The sequence below is a fragment of the Ranitomeya variabilis genome, chromosome 4 (assembly GCF_051348905.1).
Source record: "Ranitomeya variabilis isolate aRanVar5 chromosome 4, aRanVar5.hap1, whole genome shotgun sequence".
Taxonomy (NCBI): Eukaryota; Metazoa; Chordata; class Amphibia; order Anura; family Dendrobatidae; genus Ranitomeya; species Ranitomeya variabilis.
The window spans coordinates 106812334-106834843 of record NC_135235.1 but is presented as its reverse complement, the minus strand read 5'-3'; the positions used below and the strand labels follow the sequence as shown (position 1 = coordinate 106834843).

Sequence of the window (22510 nt, the reverse complement as noted above, 5' to 3'; positions counted from 1 at the left end):
GGAAAAGACATACACAGTATGAAAGTAGATTTAGCAAAGAGAGGTCCACTTACTAGATAGCAGAAGGATACAAAAGAGGACTTCACGGTCAACTGAAAACCCTTTCAAAAACCATCCTGAAATTACTTTAAGACTCCTGTGTCAACTCATGACACAGGAGTGGCAATTTCAGCCCGCAAGAGCTTCCAGCTACAGAGAATTACAAAAACTGCAAACTGGACAAAAGGTACAAAACAAAAGGACAAAGTCCACTTAGCTGATCAGCAGACTAGTAGTAGGAACATGCAACCGAAGGCTCTGGTTACAATGATGACCGGCAAGGAAATGACTGGAGAGCAAGGCTAAATAGGAAACTCCCAAACACTGATGGAAGCAGGTGAACAGAAGAAGCAAAGTGCAAACAAGTCACCAGTACCACCAGCAACCACCAGGGGAGCCCAAAAAGCGGATACACAACAGTACTCGCTCTAGTTCCATTATATCCTTCCTGTGCATCGGTGCCCAAAACTGCACACAGTACTCCATGTGCGGTCTAACCAGGGATTTGTACAGAGGCAGTATAATGCTCTCATCATGTGTATCCAGACCTCTTTTAATGCACCCCATGATCCTATTTGCCTTGGCAGCCGCTGCCTGGCACTGGCTTCTCCAGGTAAGTTTATCATTAACTAGCATCCCCAAGTCCATCCCCATGTCAGATTTACCCAGTGGTTTCCCGTTCAGTGTGTAATGGTGATATTTATTCCTTTATTCCCATGTGTATAACCTTACATCTATCAGTGTCAGTGGTCAGGAATTCACAGAAATAGTGAGTTCTGCTGAATTCACCCCCGACCCCAATAATCAATTTTCAGAGCGCGAAACTGAAAGTGAATCTGACGCATCTGACGAGACATCACAGGAAGCAGGAGATAATCCAGAGGTCGTGTCACCCGGAGAGCAGCTCAGGACACAGCAGGATGAGACAGAGCAAAGTATTTAGTGAGGAGCTTATCTATGGGCGTTCGTTCACAGGAAAGGGGCATGCAAAGTAGTGGACAACCCCTTTTAATCCTCCTACACAGCTGTTTCTGTTTCCATTAATGAATAGGTTTCGACCTAGATGTGAAAATTATAATCATTATCCCGTTTCCTACAATTGGTTACTCATACATCTGACTATAACCCTAGAAAGTCCCTGACTTTGTACAAGTCGGCCTAGAAAAAAGTCAGCTGTTTGGAAGACCAAGTCCGGTCACACACCAAATATTGATCTGATGTAGATTTCTCTTTTCTTTATTCGCTTTGCATTTTGCTAATAAAAATAAACTATTAATACTTCTGTATGTGAAAGCTTCCTTACTTTGTAGCATTTTTTCCACACCTGAACACTTTGCACAGCACTGTATATATACTATAGGTGTCCTATGTGTGGGCGATGACAACATCTGGACGATCAAGGATCAGCTCTAGCGGCCACATGACAAGATATTCCATTATATTAAAGCAGTGTGGCCAAAAGGATCCACTCAGCGACAAGCACGGAATTTCATCTAGGAGATGGGTGATGTACAGTAGGTCAATGATCTGCCCGTCAATCAGACAGGTCACAGGATGTGGTTCTCTGGTTGGGAAGAGACTGTTCCTGTCACCAGCACTTCCTAGGTGCAACCATTTAATTTTCATAGTAGGGACAAAGCTTTATAGGTCTTCTTTCTACAATCTATTGGGGCATTTAGGAATCTAGTAACACGCTGGTGATGCCTGTCTCATGACTTGTAAGCTACCCGGGGCAGTTCAGGAGGCATAATCCATATGACATGTTCCCTCTAAATATCATGGCTCCATCTACTGCTCCCTATTCAGATTACATCACTGATGACATCATCCCAGCTGGCAGTTCTGACGCTCTGTGACATCACAATGCTGTGTTCAGTGTTCTATGCGTTGGAGGGCACTGGAGTCTTTTGAGGGTTTGATGTTGGAGAGAATGGATGTGCGGAGAGTTGTTGTAGTGTTGTTCACTATTTTTTTCTATTGTGTAGAAGGGAGACCTGCTAAAACACCAGAAGGTAAGAAACATTGATAAATAACGATTGAATATTGTATTTTTCATTCTATGTTCATGGGTATTGGTATATAGAACAGTTGTGTGTCATATTGCATTTTATCACTATTCGCTTGAAAGTCATTGAACTGCAATACCGGACATGGCCCATGGGCAGGAGTGGCGCTGTAGTGCGAAGAAATTAGCCATTATTCTATAATCTAATAATTCCCTTTATAGAAAAAAAAGTGTATGCCTGAAGCCACCACTAGGGGGAGCTCACTGAATACTAATTACTATTGAGTTGAATGTATCCATGCGCCCATATTCTCTAGTGGTGGCAGACAGAACTGTGTCATTTACCTCTATGGCTATGCACGCCATTGTTAGCTATGTGTCAGGAAACTGGCCGTTATAAAGAAATATGAGGATATTTAGATCCTGAATGTTATTCATGGGTGATGATAGAAGGTACTTCATGTCTATACGGCTCCTCAGAAGTCTGACTGGAGGTAGAATCCCCCTGTAGATATTATATCCCATACACCAACATCAGTCAGCAGCGCTCAGCAGCCCCCAGACGACAGGATTCTGATGCTGTGTGACATCACAGCGCTGGGACCAGTGTGCTATGTGTTGGGGCGCCAACTCTTTATAGGGGTAATGTTGGACAATACAGAAATGCAGAGAATTGCTCTAGATTTCGGTTGATTTGCTCATGTTCAGATAAGAAAGTTCCAATGCTATAAGCAGGTAATGGACGTTATCACTGGGGACTGTCTAGGGTTCAGCTATAAGGAGTCTTCTATCCCCTCATGGTACAATATGGGGGTCACTTGCAGCTATCATGGGTTTCATGTCTTCATTTTCCTTCTTTTTCTTCTGGACAGCGGTTTCCCAGAGCCCATGGGCTGAGACGTTCCCCACAATGAACGGGAAAATCAGCGATGATAATAACAGTGAGTAGTCAATTCCTTCATCTCCTAGTTCCCATCATCCTATGCCAAGTCCTGCCCGCAGTTATATATATAACTAGATGGTGGCCCGATTCTAACACATCGGGTATTCTAGAATATGTATGTAGTTTATTCATGAAGTTTTCAGAATAATGCAATGAATACACAGGATTCGGCCGAGGCGTGGTTCAAATTCCGCGCCAATTCGCGGCCAGACTGCGCCTGTCGCTGATTGTTCGCGGCCCACGTAGTATATAGCACAGCCCACGTAGTATATAACACAGCCTCGTAGTATATAGCACAGCCACGTAGTATATGGCACAGCCACGTAGTATATTGCACATCCACGTAGTTTATAGCACAGCCCACGTAGTATATAGCACAGGCCATGTAGTAAATAGCACAGCCCACGCAGTGTATAACACAGCCCACATAGTATATAGCACAGCCCACATAGTATATAGCACAGCCCATGCAGAATATAACACAGCCCACGTAGTATATAACACATGCCAAGTAGTATATAACACAGCCCACGTAGTATATAACATAGCCACGTAGTATATAACAAAGCCACGTAGTATATTGCCCAGCCACTTATATTGCACAGCCACGTAGTATATAGCATAGCCCACATAGCATATAACACAGCCACGTAGTAAAAAGTACAGCCCACGCAGTATATAACACAGCCACGTAGTATATTGCCCTGCCACGTAATATATTGCTCAGCCACGTAGTATATAGCACAGCCCACATAGTATATAGCACAGAGATGTAGTATATAACACAGCCCATGCAGTATATAACACAGCCCACGTAGTATCTAACACAGCCCATGTAGTATAAAGCAATGTGGGCACCATATCCCTGTTAAAAAAAAAGAATTAAAATAAAAAATAGTTATATACTCACCTTCCGGCGGCCCCCGGATCCAGGCCAGGCGTTTAGCGATGCTCCTCGCGACGCTCCGGTCCCAAGAATGCATTGTGGTCTCGCGAGATGACCTAGTGGCCTCGCGAGACCGCTACGTCATCATCTCACGACACCGCAATGCATTCTTGAGACCGGAGCGGGAAAGGCGCAGGAAGGTGAGAATATAATGATTTTTTATTTTTTTTATTATTTTTAACATTAGATTAATAGGGTTAATAGAGTTAATAGCAGCGTTAACGGACTGCGTTACACCGCGGCATAACGCGGTGTAACGCAGCCATTAACCCTGTGTGAGCGCTACTGGAGGGGAGTATGAAGGGGCACTGACGGAGAGTAGGGACTGTGCCTGTCGCTGATGTCGCAGCCTGCCGACCGCGACCAATCAGGGACGTGGGATTTCCGTGACAGACAACCAGACGGAAGTCACCCTTAGACGATTATATAGATAGATGTGGAGCCCCTTATACTGTCAATGTCTTCTGGAATATTCTGTCTGTGATAGGAATTAATATCCGGCTTCTTGTTTCTTTCTTACCAGTCATTGATCGCTATGTCCTGCCCATTGGTCTGATGATAATTGTTGCCTCTTTGGTCGTGATCATCTGGATCTGCTAGTAAGTTTCCATCTTCTCTCCATATCATATTATTCTCTTTTCATGCAAACGGGCAGCACGGTGGCTCAGTGGTTAGCACTGTACTATATATAGGGTAGCACAGTGGCTCAGTGGTTAGCACTGTACTATATACAGGGTAGCACAGTTGCTCAGTGGTTAGCACTGTAATATTTACAGGGTAGCACAGTGGCTCAGTAGTTAGCACTGTACTATATATAAGGTAGCACAGTTGCTCAGTGGTTAGCACTGTACTATTTACAGGGTAGCACAGTGGTTAGCACTGTACTATATACAGGGTAGCACAGTGGCTCAGTGGTTAGCACTGTACTATTTACAGGGTAGCACAGTGGTTAGCACTGTACTATATACAGGGTAGCACAGTGGCTCAGTGGTTAGCACTGTACTATATACAGGGTAGCACAGTGGACATGTTGCGTTCTAAAAAGACGCGCCACATGTCCGGAGTCGCAGGGCCGCCGGATGTGTGTTACCACGTATAGTGGAGACGGGATTTCATAAAATCCCCTCCACTATGCTGTAACATTTGAACGCTGCGGCTCCACGCAGCGTTCAATCCGCAGCTATTCCGGATGTAATACGGCCCGTGGACACATACCCTTACAGGTAGCACAGTGGTTAGCACTGTACTATTTACTGTGCAGCACAGTGGTTAACACTGTACTATTTACAGGGCAGCACAGTGGCTCAGGGGTTAGCACTGTACTATATACAGGATAACACGGTGGCTCAGTGATTAGCACTGTACAATATACAGGGTAGCAGAGTGGCTCAGTGGTTAGCACTGTACTATTTACAGGTTAGCACAGTGGTTAGCACTGTACTATTTACAGGGTAGCACAGTGGCTCAGTGGTTAACACTGTACTATTTACAGAGTAGCACAGTGGTTAGCACTGTACTATTTACAGAGCAGCATGGTGGCTCAGTGGTTAGCACTGTACTATATACAGGGCAGCACGGTGGCTCAGTGGTTAGTGACATCAGTAGCCGCTCTTGGTGCTGTATTATGATGTAATATGTACTAGGACTGGTATACACTCTACCTTTATATCCCCATTTGTAGTGGGGGAGGGGCAGGGGTAAATTCTGGTGGGCAACTGAATATTATCTTCTGTGCCAGTTTACATAAAGACATTTCTCTGTGTCACAGTTACTTGTATGGCTTCTGGAGACGTCGGGGCAAACAGGAGGATGCAGACCTGAGAGAAGTTGTCGTCGTGAAGCCAGGTAGCTATTAATCTAAAATACCATAAAACCCAGGTCCAGGCAGAGTCTATGTGACCCGTCATTACTGGTGATGTGACACATGGGTGGTCTTTCTACTACCCTGGAAATCAGCGGAATGATGAAGTGAGAGCTTACGTCCACTATGGGCTGCAGTGCTATATTGCGGCCACATTGTATTGCTCATTTTTATAGGGAAAGATTTTGTGGAATCTACTATCTACTGGTTTGTAGAGATGAGACAATAATCTGAAATTACAATTTTCCAGCTTCGCCGAATTAAGGTTTCCTAGGATTGTTTCGGACCTTTATGAGCTCTTCAACGCTAACACAACCTTATTAATGTCCAAGTCACCTCAACATATCTGGATAGGGAAAAATGGATGGCGACCATCTCACAATCCAAGAGGAACACTGTCTGTGACACACACGCTTTCTTGTTTAGCAGCAAAATTATAACAGAGGGGTATTCAACAGCCCTCCTTGTTTTAGTGTGTGAGGAAGAAAAAAAAGGCTGCTATTAAGGTGCTGTTACCACAGTACATCACAGATCAATCAATTCATAGTCACACTGACTCTGCAGGTCCAGCACCTCCCTAGCACTAGGACTATTATTCATAGGCCGGGGTCACACTTGCATGAGTCTCGCGCACCAATACCCGGCACTGCCGCCAGCACTCGGGACCGGAGCATGCGGCTACATGTATTTCTATGTAGCTGAACGCTCCGCTCCCGAGTGCCGGCGGTGGTGCCGGGTATTGATGCGCGAATTTCTCGCATTGCACACGTAAGTATGACCCTGGCCATAGAATGAGACTAGCACGTCTATTTCCAATGTGCTTCAGCTCTGCAGCATTATACCACAATTAGATTAGGCATTTTTCTAGCGACAGTGACTGCAGCCTTTCCCCATGATGACACTTCATTTAAATATCCAAGCTTGTACTGGTGATACTAAAACGAATAGTCACCACAGAAGAAATAGAAAAAAATACACTAGCAGCTGGACAGTGTACACTCCCTGAGAGAAGTTATGTCGCTTATCCATGTTATGTAAATAAAAGCTTATAGCCTGACGTTAAATTCATCCATTGGTTGTATAAATTATTCTTTTGAAAGCTGAAACACTCCGAAAGGTGGCTTAAGTTAAGAAAATAAATTGGCATCAATGCAGAAATATTGATCAGTTAATGGACACAGAATTGTCAGATTTTGGCAAGACAAAAGTTTTGTCGCCCACAGAACGTAATGTGATATTCAAACAAATAATTAACTTAAAATACAAATATATGTTGAATAACATTGGTGAATGAAGTTGTGGTGCCACTAGAGTCATATTTAATATTTTGTGTGACTTCCATGAGCTTGAAAGACTGCATCTATGCGATTCAACAATGATTTATACAATTTATTAATGAAGTCATCAGGAATAGCAAAAAATGCAGTCTTACATGCCTCCCAGATTTCATCTAGATTCTTTGGTTTTGTCTTCCAAGCTTCCTCTTTCATCCTACTCCAGACATGCTCTATGATGTTCATGTCTGGTGACTGGGCTGGCCAGTCCTTTAGCACCTTGATCTTTTTTGCCTGGAGGAACTTTGTTGCAGAGATGGATGTATGAGATGGAGCACCATCCTGCTGCAGAATTTGACCCCTTTCATAATTTGGAATATAAGAGGTAGCTAATACTTCTTGATATTTTAGGCTATTGATATTGCCTTCCACCTTGCAAATGTTTTGCACATCCCCATACGGAATGTAACCCCAGACCATGATCTTTCCACCACCAAATGTAACTGTTTTCTGGGTGTATTTTGGATCTATACGGGCTCCAGTAGGTCTCCTGCAGTATTTGCAGCAGCTGTGGTGTAATTCTACTGAAGATTCATCAGAGAAATCCACCTTCTGCCACTTTTCCAGCGTCCATCTGTTTAGCAGGCTGTGGGACTTTGCAAATGCCACACGTTTTTTTATTTGCCTTTTGTTTAGTGCTGGCTTCTGGGCACTGATTCAACCATGGAGGCCATTTCGAGACAGAATCCTACAAAATGTTCTAGTTGACACAGGGATTTGAGGTGAGCAGGCCTGTTGGAGCTCTGCTGCAGTGGAAGAGGGGCTTGCTTTGGATTTTCTAGCCAACAAACGTTCCTCCTGAGCAGTTGTCTTGTGGGGTCTGCCGGACCTGGGCTTGTCAAACACATCTCCAGTCTCTTCAAATTTTTTTAATTCTTTGTACTTGACGCTGAGACACATTAAAGGTGCCAGCCACCTCTGCAGTCGATCTGGTCTTCAGCCTCTTGGTAATCCAGGCTTTGGTCGCAGGGTGGATTTTTGGCATGTTGTCAGAGCTCAAGTTGCAGTTCAAGTGAAGGTCTGGGATGCTGGGTTTCTTTTTATACACACACACTAATTAACCGATCATTTACTGAGCACAGGTGAGGATGTAAACTAGGATTGGGTGCATTATATGACCAGGCAACAAAACTTTTGTCTTGCCAAAATCTGACCATTCTGTGTCCATTAACTGATCAATATTTCTGCATTGATGCCAATTTATTTTCTTAACCTAAACCACATTTCGGAGGGTTTCAGCTTTCAAAAGAATAATATATACAACCAATGGATGAATTTAACATCAGGTTATAAGCTTTTATATACATAACATGGATAAGCGACATAACTTCTGTCAGGGAGTGTAGTTAGGGAACAGCATGGAATATTCATAGCAAGTATATTAGAAAATATCTAGATTATGGGACTAAATTGATAGGGAGTTAGTAGCAAAATTAATTTGCCTCCAGACCACCCCTTTAAGAACAATGAAATGGGGGAAAAAACAGTCTCCTTGCAGATGATACTCTATTGTGTTTGACAGAGATAGGGAAATGCCTCCTGCGGGCCATGGATGTGATTAGGACTTTTAGTGCCCACTCTGACTTGTATAGCAACATGAGTAAATGGGTTTTATTACCAACTAGCTGAAGAGCCTCCATTATTAAAAAAAAACCCACCCTTGACCCATCATGCGCAAACAACTACAAACCGGTCTCCACTCTCCCCTTCATCTCAAAACTCCTGGAGCGCCTAGTCTACTCCCGCCTTACCCGTTACCTCTCCACTCATTCCCTTCTAGACCCTTCACAGTCCGGGTTCCGCCCCCTACATTCGACAGAAACTGCACTCATCAAGGTGACCAATGACCTTCTGACAGCAAAATGTAATGGTGACCACTCTCTGCTCATTCTCCTCGATCTTTCTGCAGCTTTCGACACTGTTGACCACCCTCTCCTACTCTCTAGGCTCCAGTCACTAGGCATTAAGGACACTGCTCTCTCCTGGTTCTCTTCCTATCTTTCTGAACGCTCCTTCAGTGTTCTGTTCTCCAGCTCCACTTCATCTCCTCTTCCTCTCACTGTCGGGGTACCTCAGGGCTCAGTCCTTGGCCTTCTTCTCTTCTCCCTCTACACGGCCCCAATTGGACAGACCATCAGCAGATTTGGCTTTCAGTACCATCTTTATGCTGATGACACACAACTATACACGTCATCCCCTGACCTTACCCCCGCTGTACTACAGAACGCCACTGACTGTCTGTCTGCAGTCTCTAACATCATGTCCACTCTCTATCTGAAACTCAACCTCTCCAAAACTGAACTTCTTCTGCTCCCGCCTTCTACTAGCCTCCCTAAATCTGACATTTCCCTCTCCGTGGGTGGCACCATAATAACGCCTAGGCAGCAGGCACGCTGTCTGGGTGTTATGTTTGACTCCGATCTCTCCTTCACCTCCCACATACAATCTCTTGCCCGCTCGTGCCGCTTACACCTAAAGAACATCTCTAGAATCCGCCCTTTTCTCACCATGGAGACAACGAAAACTCTCACTGTCGCCCTAATCCATTCCCGTCTGGACTACTGTAACGCTCTATTAATTGGATTCCCCCTCACGCGACTTTCGCCTCTCCAGTCTATCCTTAATGCAGCAGCCAGGGTCGTCCATCTGGCTAATCGATACTCGGACGTGTCCGCTCTTCGCCAGTCGTTACACTGGCTGCCCATTCATTACAGGATACAATTCAAAGTACTTGTTCTCACCCACAAAGCTCTCCACAGTGCGGCACCCCCTTACATCTCCTCCCTCATTTCTGTCTATCGGCCTAGCCGACCGCTGCGCTCTGCAAACGACTTTCGACTAACCTCTGCACTAATCCGTACCTCCCACTCCCGACTCCAAGACTTCTCCCGTGCTGCGCCAATCCTCTGGAATGCTCTACCCCAAGATATTAGGACCATCCACAACTTGCATAGTTTTAGGCGCTCCCTCAAAACACATTTGTTCAGAGCGGCCTATCACGTTCCCTAATCAGTCATTTTATATTTGTGTGTGTGTGTAGCCCATTCACTACTTCCATCTACCCCCACCCCCTGAAGATGGCTGGACCATCATTGTAAATACATCATTGTAAATACACACCTGTACTTTGTATCTCCCCCCACCTCATTGTAGATTGTAAGCTCTCACGAGCAGGGTCGTCTTATTTTGTCTTATTTTGCTTTATTACTGTATTGTTAACATTATTACCTATGACTGTTGTGTTTAACACTGTTAAACTGTAAAGCGCTGCGGAATATGTTGGCACTATATAAATAAAGATTATTATTATTTCTATTATTATTATTATTATTAAGAGCCTGGCATTGCCGGGCATAGTAACTGTGGTTAGTTATAACAAATTACAATGATTATATTGCACATAAAAACATTTCACATCATATACTCAACACTACAGATTTGCAACACAAATTAACTAATCAATTACTTAAGTATTGATAGTATTTTATTTTCATCTCATTCAAGAGCCTTTTTGATAGCAGCATTTTTGTTTTGTTCTTCCGAATTAAAGATGAGTAGAGACCAACCACCAGAGCTATAGACCTAATTCCAAGAAATTAGTGGCACGGGTATACGTGTTATCAAAATATTACTTTATTTGCAATGGTAACAACATATTATATGTGCACATGTTTGAAAGACATAAAAAATAAAAAGCATATAATAAGTGACATAAATAAAATCACCAGTATATATAAAAAACCCCTGACGAAGGATTTTATATCCGAAACGTGCGTCGGGGTGTGCATTGTTTGGATTAGGTGACGCCTTTAAGTTACAGGAACTCCTAAAAATTTCCCTCTCACTACTTCTCACTACTTCTTTCTTTATATATACAATTATTTTTGTACACTCAGCACTTTGTTTCTTTGCTACATGATTGCACATTGCACCTTTTTGCATGGTGTATAGCCATAATAATTGCTTACGTTGCAGGGTATATATTCAACCCCATTTTTTCTGATTTTATACATCCACATTATATTTTTTATATTTTTATATTCCATTTTTAGCACTTTTGGCATACACTATATTTTATAGATTGTTAGTAGGAGTCCTGTGATTAATCCTTCCTTTTATGGTGTACCTTATACCTATTTAGGTTTTTAAATATACTGGTGATTTTATTTATGTCACTTATTATATGCTTTTTATTTTTTATGTCTTTCAAACATGTGCACATATAATATGTTGTTACCATTGCAAATAAAGTAATATTTTGATAACACGTATACCCCGTATACCCGTGCCACTAATTTCTTGGAATTAGCTCTGGTGGTTGGTCTCTACTGTTCATGCGAGTGGTTTCCACTCATTTTATTTGTTTTCACTGGGGTTCACCAATAACTTTGAACACATATATATAAGTAAGCTGATATAGAAATTAATTGCCCCTTTTAAGTGTCAACAAATTCCTTGCTGAATTAAAGATTGAACAGATTTTTGGCAGTTCCAACTCTTGAACGGGCCACGCAAATCTGACCATGAGAAAAGCATGGAGATTGTAAATCGATCCCTACTGCTTTCAAGGACTGTCCCTGAGCCTTGTTAATGGACATGGCAAATGCCAGTCGAAGTGGAAACTGGAGGCCTTTAAAATCAAAAGGCAAATCAGATGGAATGAGAGGAATTCTTGGAATGAAAACATCCTCTCCTTTGGCACATCCTGTTGCTGAGCTGTATATCTAATCCTATCCTGTGTGATACCGTCTGCTGAGCCGTGTATCTAATCCTATCCTGTGTGATACTGTCTGCTGAGCTGTGTACCTAATCCTATCCTGTGTGATACTGTCTCCTGAGCTGTGTATCTAATCCCATCCTGTGTGTCACTGTCTGCTGAGCTGTGTATCTAATCCTATCCCGTGTGATACTGACTGCTGAGTTGTGTACTTAATCCTATCCTATGTGATACTGTCTGCTGAGCCATGTATCTAATCCTGTGCTGTGTGTTACTGTCTCCTGAGCCGTGTATCTAATCCTCTCCTGTGTGTTATTATCTGCTGAGCCGTGTATCTAATCCTATCCTGTGTGATACTGACTGCTGACCTGTGTATCTAATCCTATCCGTGTGATACTGACTGCTGAGCCATGTTTCTAACCCTATCCTGTGTGATACACTCTCCTGAGCTGTGTATCTAATCCCATCCTGTGTGTCACTGTCTGCTGAGCTGTGTATCTAATCCTATCCCATGTGATACTGACTGCTGAGCTGTGTATTTAATCCTATCCTATGTGATACTGTCTGCTGAGCTGTGTATCTAATCCTCTCCTGTGTGACACAGTCTGCTGAGCTGTGTATCTAATCCTATCCTGTGTGTTACTGTCTTCTGCTGAGCCGTGTATCTAATCCTATCCTGTGTGATACAGTATGCTGAGCCATGTATCTAATCATATCCTGTGTGATACTGTCTGTTGAGCCATGTATCTAATCCTATCCTGTGTGATACTGTCTGCTGAGCCTTGTATCTAATCTTATCCTGTGGATACTGTCTGCTGAGGCAAGTATCTAATCTTATCCTTGATACTGTCTGCTGAGCAATGTATCTAATCCTGTCCTGTGTGTTACTGTCTGCTGAGCTGTGTATCTAATCCTATCTTATGTGATACTGACTGCTGAGCCATGTATCTAATCCTCTCCTGTGTGTTATTGTTTGCTGAGCCGTGTATCTAATCCTATCCTGTGTTACTGACTGCTGAGCTGTGTATCTAATCCTATCTTGTGTGATACTGGGCTCCCCCTGCAGGCTGAGTCTGAGGGTGGTCTGTCGGCACGGTAATAAATGATGTTATTTCCAGCTTTACAGAAGGACGATAACACCATAGAAATGATAAGAATAATAGACCTCAGTTACCACAACTGTCTACAAGGAAAAGTGTTGCTCATAGCAACCAATCACAGCTCAGCTTCTTATAAACAGCTCTGGTGAAATGAAAGATGCTTAGTGATTGGTTGCTGACACACACACTCATTTTTATACATATAGATTCATTTAAAAATTGGACAAGCATGGGGAGATTGACAGGTGCTAGTAGAAAAAGACAACTTTGAAACTGTAGGGATAATTACCATATTGGGGATACAAGTGTGGTATCACTTAACACTACATGGTTAATTAGGAAAGTAAGACAGAAGATAGAATAGCCCTGATTAAGATGAAGGTCTTTCACTTCTAGTTCTATATGTACTAAGTGTCTTCCTGGTAGGAGTAAATGAGTAATATTTCTGTGATGTTGACTCTCAGTCATTACTAATACAATATTTTAAAAATATATTTATTTATTTTTTTGCTCCTGCAGATGTGAAAGTACAAACTTCAGATAGAGATTTGGACAGTCCCACCAGGTACAATATAAATCTTCTCCATTACTAGATAATTAATGGGGGATTAATGATTAGTGGTGGGCTCATATTTTGTTACATTTATTTCACAGCTCCGATGACGACATCACTAACATTAGTGATCATAAGGATTCTAATAGTGGAGAAACTTCCACAAATAGCAGTAAGTAATAACTTCTAGATACAATTCAGGTTTATGTTATTGTAGAAAGAACAATTCTTAGCTTTTTGTGATGGACACTTCCATATTGGCATAGTGACCGCCATGTTGACATAGGCTATGTTCACACGCTGCGGATTTTGCTGCGGATCCGCAGCGTTTCCACAGCTGCGGGTCCGAAGCGGTTTCCCATGCGTTTACAGTACAATGTAAACCTATAGGAAACGTAATCCGCAGTGCACATGCTGCGGAAAAAAATGCGCGGAAACGCAGCGGTTTACATTCCGCAGCATGTCAATTCTTTGTGCGGAATCCGCAGCGGTTTTACACCTGCTCCACAATAGAAAACCGCAGGTGGAATCCGCACAAAAACCACGGTAAATCCGCAGGAAATCCGCAGGTAAAACGCAGTGCCTTTTACCTGCAGTTTTCACAAATCCGCTGCGGAAAAATCCGCAGACCTCAAGAATGTGCACATACCCTTATGGCGACCGTTGGCTTTGTAGAATGTCTTGCAGCAGTGCAATAAATTTGCTTGGGTGTTTCTGTAAGTTCCATAGACATCAATAGAACCCTATACAAGTGCTCACACATCTCCATTAAAACCTATGGAAGCTACTATAACACAGCAAGTAAGGTCATGGGACGTCTATCTTCATGTTAAATGTAGGACCTACTGGACAGACCTTTCCTTTTGATCTGCTACAAATAATTAATATGACAGTCTTACCTATATTAGAGGTGCAGAACATATTATGTGACTTAACTTTTCATATCTAATAGGAAATCATATAATCTCAGCTTCCGTTTATTTCATGAAAACCATTGTTAGAATGGTTGAGATTGTTGAGGGTCCACACTCCGGCTACGTAGGACATGTTCATTTCTAATTGTGTACTGAACACATACATCATATCATTAATAAGTGTAACTTAGCAGCAGGTGGGGTAGACATCTGCTAATACCCCTGGGTCCTGTTGGGTTTGGACCTCATTACAATGTGAGATCCTGGTCCTAATGTAGGATCCTGTGGATCGCTGGTAATCTGGTCAGTGATGTATCCTGCTCTGGTTTTATCCCATATCTGTAGTCTTATTGACTTTCCAGACTCCATGTTTATAGATCTCTCTCCAGTATGGACCTGCATACGGACATGCTTTATTGGTAAAGTCATCAGTTTTTAGCCTAAAAAATCTTTTCCCTCTTCTATATTTTTACACAGGTAATGAACCATCTGCTAGTAAGGAGAGCGCTAACACACAGGACACGTGAGTTATTTTGTACATATTCATTTCTATATAAAACAATGAACTAGGTAAGAAATGTTTCCTGTGAATTTATAGATAATTTCCATTTTTCCCAGTATGCCATTGTGCAAAATCCCTGGTTGTTTCCTGGAAGACATCATATCACCCAATTCCATCTACGTGACAAACTTCCAGGAGACTAAAAATGAGCTAGCGGAACGACTGTATAAGCTGTATAACAAAACCATCTTCTGGAATCAGGTATGTTCCCATCAGTATCTGGGTTATACATGACAAATCCATCGTCTCCCTCCTCCCACAATTACTTCCAAGAAAAGTGGCCTTAGCTTTCTTGACACCACCCTAACAACTTTGTCACTGTTCTGTAATTTAGTTATTGAAAATCTCAGGAAAACTCTCTTCTTATCTAGGAAGGAGTGGAGACCTCATACGAGCTCCAACATGTATAGAGAGAGATTGCCAAGTTATAGGTTGACGTTTAAAGGATTTTTACATTTATTTAGTTGACATTTGGACATTTTATAATAAGTTTATTTTTGTTGTTGCTCTCATAACTTGGTCTTCCCAAAATACCCAATGCCCAATACAAGGAGACCAGTCACGTAAATAACACATGAGCGTTGGGTACTTTGTTAGATTGGGACCTAAGAGCTTACAGATTTAATGAAATTAATTTCTCTTTTTAGCTTCCTACAGATACGGAAATCGTGTGGAATAATATGGTGACCCAAATGGCTGGTATGACCTATAAAATCAAGGGTATTAAGAGAGACTTTTGCGTTATAGACCTTTACGATCGAGTCTTGAATTCTGCCGGTAGGTTTCACATCACTTCGAGATGCTTCATAAGATAACATGTATACAGGATAAAGAGATGCTACCTGGGTTGTAATACATTTTGTATACTCAGTGTACATACAGTCATGAAGAACTAAGTACACCCTATCAGAATTCTATAGATTTACATATCAGGACAAATTAAGAAAGTATTTGGCCCTTAGAATGTCTTAAAATTAGATGAATACAATTTCAACAAATAACTCATGATAAATAACACTTTGTCATTGTCTATTTGACAACAAATAGGCCAACATGGAAAAGTAGTGTGTGAAAAGTAAGGTAAAACGTTCCTACTTTAATAGGAATTAACAGGGAAAGTAGCAGCCATGTGATGCTAATAATACAAACCTAAAGGGAACCTGTCAGGTCCGATAATGCTATTAGCCTGCAGATATAGGGTTAATGTGCAGGTTAATAGTGTTATGAAGGTGCCCAGCCTCAGTACTGAAAGTGCAGCACCCAGGAGAAACTTAACTTTACTTCATCCGGGAGCTGCCAGCTGTCAGTGATGTAGGTATGACTGGAGCCAAATACAGTCACAAGTCACTGAGAGCGACGACTGTAAGCACACCTCGGCACTGACTGACAGCCAGCTCAACAGTGCACAGTTCAGTGTGGCTCTCAGTCAGTGTCGGGGTATTTTCACTGTGGCAATTGTAATTACTTCCGGCATGCCTGTATTTTCCTTCTAATGACCACTTATTTTTTTTATGATGTCTTGATATGTAAAGCAAAAAAATTCAAACAGGGTGTATTTAATTCTTCTCATGCCTATATAAATTCTTTTATTTTCAGAGCGACTACGAACCACACTTGCTCACGAGATGTGTCATGTTGCCTGCTGGTTACTCGATAACAAAAAGACAGACAATCATGGTCTGTTATGGCAGGCTTATGCAAAACGCGTCAATTTTATCCATCCTGAGCTGCCAGAGGTGACGGAGTATCACAATTATACTTTATGATATAACTTCTACTATTGATGTACCTTATGTGATAACAGGTAAGTAAATTTAATGATTCTATGCTTCATAAAATGCAATCACCGAGTAATGATACCAGTGCGGTTCTGTTATTATGCTTTTATATTTTACTTCTATCAGAGTAGACTGACGTCTGGAAGCTGTAGGGTTAAGGGTGCTACATATTTTTTGTTATCTACAGACCAGTCTTAATATATTGGTTCCAATTTGTTCTTTTTGATACAATCCATGGTACTAACCAACATTTATACCAGTCTGTTAACCAATATTCCTTCTATATTTGTAGATTTCAGCGGTTTAGAAAAATAACTGAGAATAAATATTATTGCTGCCGCTTGGGAGGCCAACTACATCTACTGGCCACCACGTAAGGATGTCACACCAAGAAGAGCATGGATGAAGAAACAAGGCAGAGAGATATCGTCGCTCTACAGTACAAGGCTGAACAAGCGATGGATGAATCTGTTGTAACAGAAACAACTTGTCTGAATTTAGTTTAGGGCAACACGGTGGCTCAGTGATTAGCACTGCAGCCTTGTAGCGTTGTGGTCCTGAGCTTCAATCCCACCAAGGACAACATCTGCAAGGAGTTTGTATGTCCTCCCCGTGATTGCGTGGGTTTCCTCCGGGTACTCCGGTTTCCTCCCACACTATAAAAACATACAAATAGGGAATATAATGGCTCTATATATGTAAAGCATATCAATAATTAAAAAAAAAGTTTAACATCTGAGCTGAATAAAATATCAAATGACCTGATTCATTGCTTTCCCACCCATCTCATGAGGATTAGAGCTCAGCAGTTCCAGATAACAGTGTCATGACTCTGTTGTCAGGTGGTCCGGCAACAGAAGCTCCTTCCCTGTCCCTAACGCAAGGGGCAACCTAACCCGCTCTGTCGCCCGGATTATTTCTGATGGTGAAACCGCCGGGGCCACGTACCTTGCCTTAGCTCTTGAATCCGCCCTTAGTCTGTATCCTTCCTCCACCCAGGGAAGAGGGGAGTAGTAGTGTACCATAGCACACCAACTAGACTAACAAGGTAATATCAACAGGGATAACTAAACATACCAAACATACAAATATACTCACACAGACAACAGAGGACTGCATCGAGGAGTGGAGGATGGGGTTAAACCAAAGTAGGAGAAGAAAGGGAATTATCACACACTCAAACCTTTCAACAGTCACAGATAAATCCACGCCTTCAACAACACCCAGCAGCAGCCTCCATCCATGCAGCATAAGCGATCTCTGACAATGAGTGCTAGCCAGGACCCAGATTATATAGAAGATGGGAGTGGCTAACAGTGCACAGCTGAGGGCCTTAAAGCTCCAGGAGCTCTCAATTGAGCAGATTAACCCAATCACTGCTAAAAGAAACTTACAGCAATAAATATGAAGGTGAAGTGCTTCTAAGTAGGAGGAGGAGAAATCAGACGTTGCGTCTTCTGGTTCCTCTCTGTCATGGTAAACCTGTGACAAACAGGTTACAAGCAGAAAACTTATCACAAGAGTTAATTGAAATCCTCAGTTTCAGAGACTGGTGCTCTACAAATTACCACTTTCATCATAGGTCTTACCCTAGGTCTGCCTCTGCCTCATTTATGACTTTATTAGTATCACAGTTCCAATATATTAGGATGTCTACTAGACAAGATCTGACATTAACTGATAAGTTTCCGGTTATCATATCAGTACTACTCGGAGTGCACTGTGGTGGAGACTGGTCAAACCATCCTCAGTTATTTCACAACCCTCAGAATAGCCAAAGCTGAGACTCTACCAATCTTCACTACAGTTCTACCTCCATCTATTGGCAATTTGATAATGCAACTGTTGTATACAAGTCAGGCAGCAACAAATCTTTTCCTCTAACCCAAGATATATAGCAGCATTTTCTCCCAAACTGCAGAAGATAGTCGCATAGCTGAACAACTGTATCATAGAGGCACAGATCAGAGAATACTATCACCTCCTAAAGACCAGCACAAATAATTGTTAATGTATAGGTTAATAGCGTTATGGAGGTGCCAAGCTTTAGTACTAAAAGTGCGGTACCCGGGAGAAAATGAACTTTACTTCACCCAGGATCTGCCAGTTTTCAGTGATGCAGGTGTGCCCAGAGCAATTACATTCACCGGTCAGTGAGATCGGGGACTTTAAGCAAACCCCGGCACTGATGAACAGCCAGCTCGACAGTGCACAATTCAGTGATGCTCAGTCAGTGTTGGGGCATTTTTACAGCCACTGCTCTCAGTGCCCTAAGTGGCATCTGTAATAGCTCCGATCATGCCGGCATGACTGAAAGCCGGCGGCTCATGTGGGTAATGAAGTTTATTTTCTCCCGTGTGTCACATTTTTATTGCTGTGGCCAGGCACCTTTATAACACTATTAGTTTGCAGATTAACCCGAAATCTGTAGGTTAAGAGCATTATCAGACCTGACAGGTTCCCTTTAATTGCTGCTCTGCAAGTGCTTGTTTTGCACGCTATTGGTTCTTGAGGTGTACTTAAATGTTCACACAATTTGTGATAATTTAATAATGACTCAGTGTTTTTCATCTTAAGTTATATTTCCCTTCTTTAACCCCTTAACGACCGCATCATAATGAATAGCGCCGCAAGTGAAATTCCCGCCAGTGACAGCGGTATTGGAATCGGCCACTTTTGAAACCGATTTGGGCTGATTAACCCCTTAAATACTGCTGTCATTCGTGACAGTAGTATCTAAGAGTTTAAAAAGGGGTGAAGGCTATGTGCACACGTTGCGGATTCGTATGCGGATTTTTCCACACCGTTTTTGAAAACTGCGGATTTCCAGCATTTTTTGTGCGGAGTTCACCTGCGTTTTACCACCTGCGGATTCCTATACAGGAACAGGTGTAAAACGCTGCGGAATCCGCACAAGGAATTGATATGCTGCGGAAAATACAACGCATCGTTTCCGCACGGTATTTTCCGCACCATGGGCACTGCGGATTTGGTTTTCCATAGGTTTACATGGTACTGTAAACCTGATGGAAAACTGATGCAAATCCGCAACGTGTGCACATACCCTAAAAGATCCCCATGGCAGAATCAACCTCTCCACGCAATTGTAATTGCTGGTGCTGCTGAGTGCTGCCATGGGATCCTGAGGTCATATGACCCCAGGAAATGGTGGACCTGTAATATCTAGTTATAAGCAAGGTCTCATAGGGTCTATCAGTGACTAACTGACAGGTCTCATGCACTGCAGTACATGAGTACTGTAGTGTATGAGTCAAGTGATCAAAGTAAAAAATATATATGTCCCACAGTGGGACTGAGTGGAAAAGTTAAATAAAGTTTTAGAAAATATGTAATAAAGTAAAAAGAACACAAAAGAAACAAAAATCACAAAAAACAGTTTCGCCACTAAAAATGTAGCCTTTATGATAAAATAAAACAAAACATAAACAAAAAAAAGTACACATAATTGGTATTGCCGTGTCTGCAACAACCCTATCTATAAATCGGATATGTTATTTATTCTATTCTGTGAACACTGTAAAAGTAAAATAAAAAACACCCCAAAAATGTCTCTTTTTCATCATACTGACACACACAAAAATGAATAAAAAGTGATTAAAAAAAAGTAGTAAAAAATGGTAAAAATGAAAATGTAAAGACGTCCTGAAACAAAAAAGCCTTAATACGGCTTATTTTGCAAAAAATAAAAAAAGTTACAGCTCTCAGAATATGATTAGCAAAAGTGGAGTTAAAACTTAACTTTTAATAAGGAATATATTATTGTTAAAATAACAAAAATTAATTAAAAATACAAGCTAGTACAGCGCCACACATGAAACCACAACAATCTGTCAATAGTGGCCAACAAATGAATTCATATAGAGCCTGGCAATTCTGAACTAGCCAAGATTACCACATTTGACTAAGTATCAACAAACAGCAATCATTAAATCAACCAATGGACAATTTCCATTGGGTAAACAATATAAACAACCATCACTTTTAAAGAAGTTAGGAACAGTCTCACCCAATCTGCCAGTAAAAGGGACTGTCAGGCTCATATGGTGACGTTGCAGGTTCTTTAAACGAAGGGGTTAAACGAATATCAATTACCTCAATTTGTATTTCACATATGAGATGAGGCACAGGCAACTACCGGTACTACTTTTGGATCTTTTGATTCAAAGGAAAGCAGATGGTGGCCTTATGACTAAAACTTACAGGAAGACCACGGCCACTAACTCCCTGCTTAGATGGGAAAGCAATCACCTGCTACCATTGAAGAAGAGGAACCCTAAGAATGTCACGGGGAGACTAGGAGAACGAGAGCTAATAACCCGGGCCCCTGCAATTTCCCTCAGACTAGGGAAATCCTGACTGACCCTCTACCTTGGGTTTTTCACTGAAGGTGTGCATGTCCAGGTCTCGAACCTCACCCTGTCTCCTGAGCTCAGCCCTAGGCTGAAACCTCCGCCCACCACCCAGTGAAGAGGTAATACTCCAATACCCACAGTTAGCACAGACAAGGATAAAGGAAAATACACACCACGCCGCAGTCACTCAGGAATACACTATAAATGTGCAGGGCAAAAATAAATACAAATATAGGAAGGAGTAAATAAGACAAAGGAAAATACACCACCAGCAACGATACTCCAACCAACAGCTCTCCTCTCCAGACCGAGATAACAACGCACAAGACAGAAGCTATAATTGGCGACGCCCAATGATCAGGAGAATTATTTAAAGGCAATGGGAATGGCCCAGCTTCCAATCCGAGGATTAGGTAAATTAACCCCGGAACAGCTAGATAAAATCTAGCAGATGCCAATGAGCAAATAGTGGTCAAAAGCGGAATTACCGCTGTCTGTCGGACGACCTGGTCTGAACAGCGTCCGACATGACAAAGGGTCAATATATGTGTTTACGCCGCAATTGTGGGCAACAGATTAATTGTGAGGGGCTACCCTAAATGTCTTAACAAAGGCATATGAGAAACCAGGGCCATGGAGCGCTGTAGCCTCCTTAATTCCAGACTCAAGACTAACACCAAGGACACCATATGCAGATTTATTACCACATATTCCAATAGGGCCCATCAAGTAAGAAACATTTTGTCCAAACATTGGCCCATTTTGCAAATGGATGAAGATATAGGCAAACTGGTCAAGTCGGCTCCATCTATTACATACAGAAAAGGAAGATCACTGACTGATAGATTGGTACACAGCCACTATGTCTCACCGATAGACAAAAATTGTCTGGTTTCCAATGTGAAGGGATGCCATAGATGTGGCGGCTGTACAGTTCGTGAATTTGTGACTCGGACCAAAACTTTTGTGAGCAATGTCACTGGAAAATGTTTCTCTATTAGGTCCTTCATTAACTGCAGGCCAAAAGAAATTATCTACAAGATGAATTGTCAATGTGGGATGGAGTATGTCGGCAAGACCAAAAGGGAGTTCCGCAAGTGAGTGGGGGAACATCTCAAGTACATAAAGAATCATAGGCTACCCCAGTGGCTAGACATGTTGATAATCTACACGCTGGGGATCTGAAGACAGTCAGTTTTGTGAGTATAGATCAAACCAGCGTACCGCCAAGAGGTGGAGATTGGGATCTCCGTATCCTGCAAAAGGAAACACTGTGGATATACAGATTAAATACGGTGACTCTTAGAGGCCTTAATGAACAATTATTATACACACATTTTCTATAGTTGTAGTGCTGTTACAGGGTCATCATAGAAGGGATAGCC

General features: G+C 42.1%; 2 protein-coding genes across 3 annotated transcripts in view; one reads left to right on the top strand and one right to left on the bottom strand.

The window, feature by feature from the left end:
* The window catches only part of PIK3AP1 (phosphoinositide-3-kinase adaptor protein 1), a 262196-nt gene that overhangs the window by 53817 nt on the left and 185869 nt on the right, over positions 1–22510 (bottom strand). The window lies entirely within an intron of this gene.
* Positions 1514–17181, top strand: LOC143769962 (germ cell nuclear acidic protein-like). 2 transcript variants are annotated; one of them, XM_077259070.1, is made up of 11 exons: positions 1516–2051; positions 2917–2985; positions 4457–4532; positions 5702–5778; positions 13465–13510; positions 13600–13670; positions 14890–14935; positions 15031–15175; positions 15622–15751; positions 16571–16778; positions 17045–17181. In XM_077259070.1, the coding sequence occupies exons 1-10, from the start codon at positions 1922–1924 to the stop codon at positions 16738–16740; spliced, it is 960 nt and encodes a 319-aa protein (XP_077115185.1). In that variant the 5' UTR covers positions 1516–1921; the 3' UTR covers positions 16741–16778; positions 17045–17181. The 2 variants fall into 2 exon arrangements, with proteins under 2 accessions (XP_077115186.1, XP_077115185.1); XM_077259071.1 differs by lacking the exons at positions 4457–4532; positions 5702–5778 and having other exon boundaries at positions 1514–2051.

Coding starts and splice junctions, on each gene's coding strand:
- LOC143769962 (XM_077259070.1), top strand. CDS start 1,922: ATGCGTTGGAGGGCACTGGAGTCTTTTGAGGGTTTGATGTTGGAGAGA. Junction 4,533..5,701: donor GTGATCATCTGGATCTGCTA/GTAAGTTTCCAT, acceptor TCTGTGTCACAG/TTACTTGTATGGCTTCTGGA. Junction 13,671..14,889: donor AGAAACTTCCACAAATAGCA/GTAAGTAATAAC, acceptor ATTTTTACACAG/GTAATGAACCATCTGCTAGT.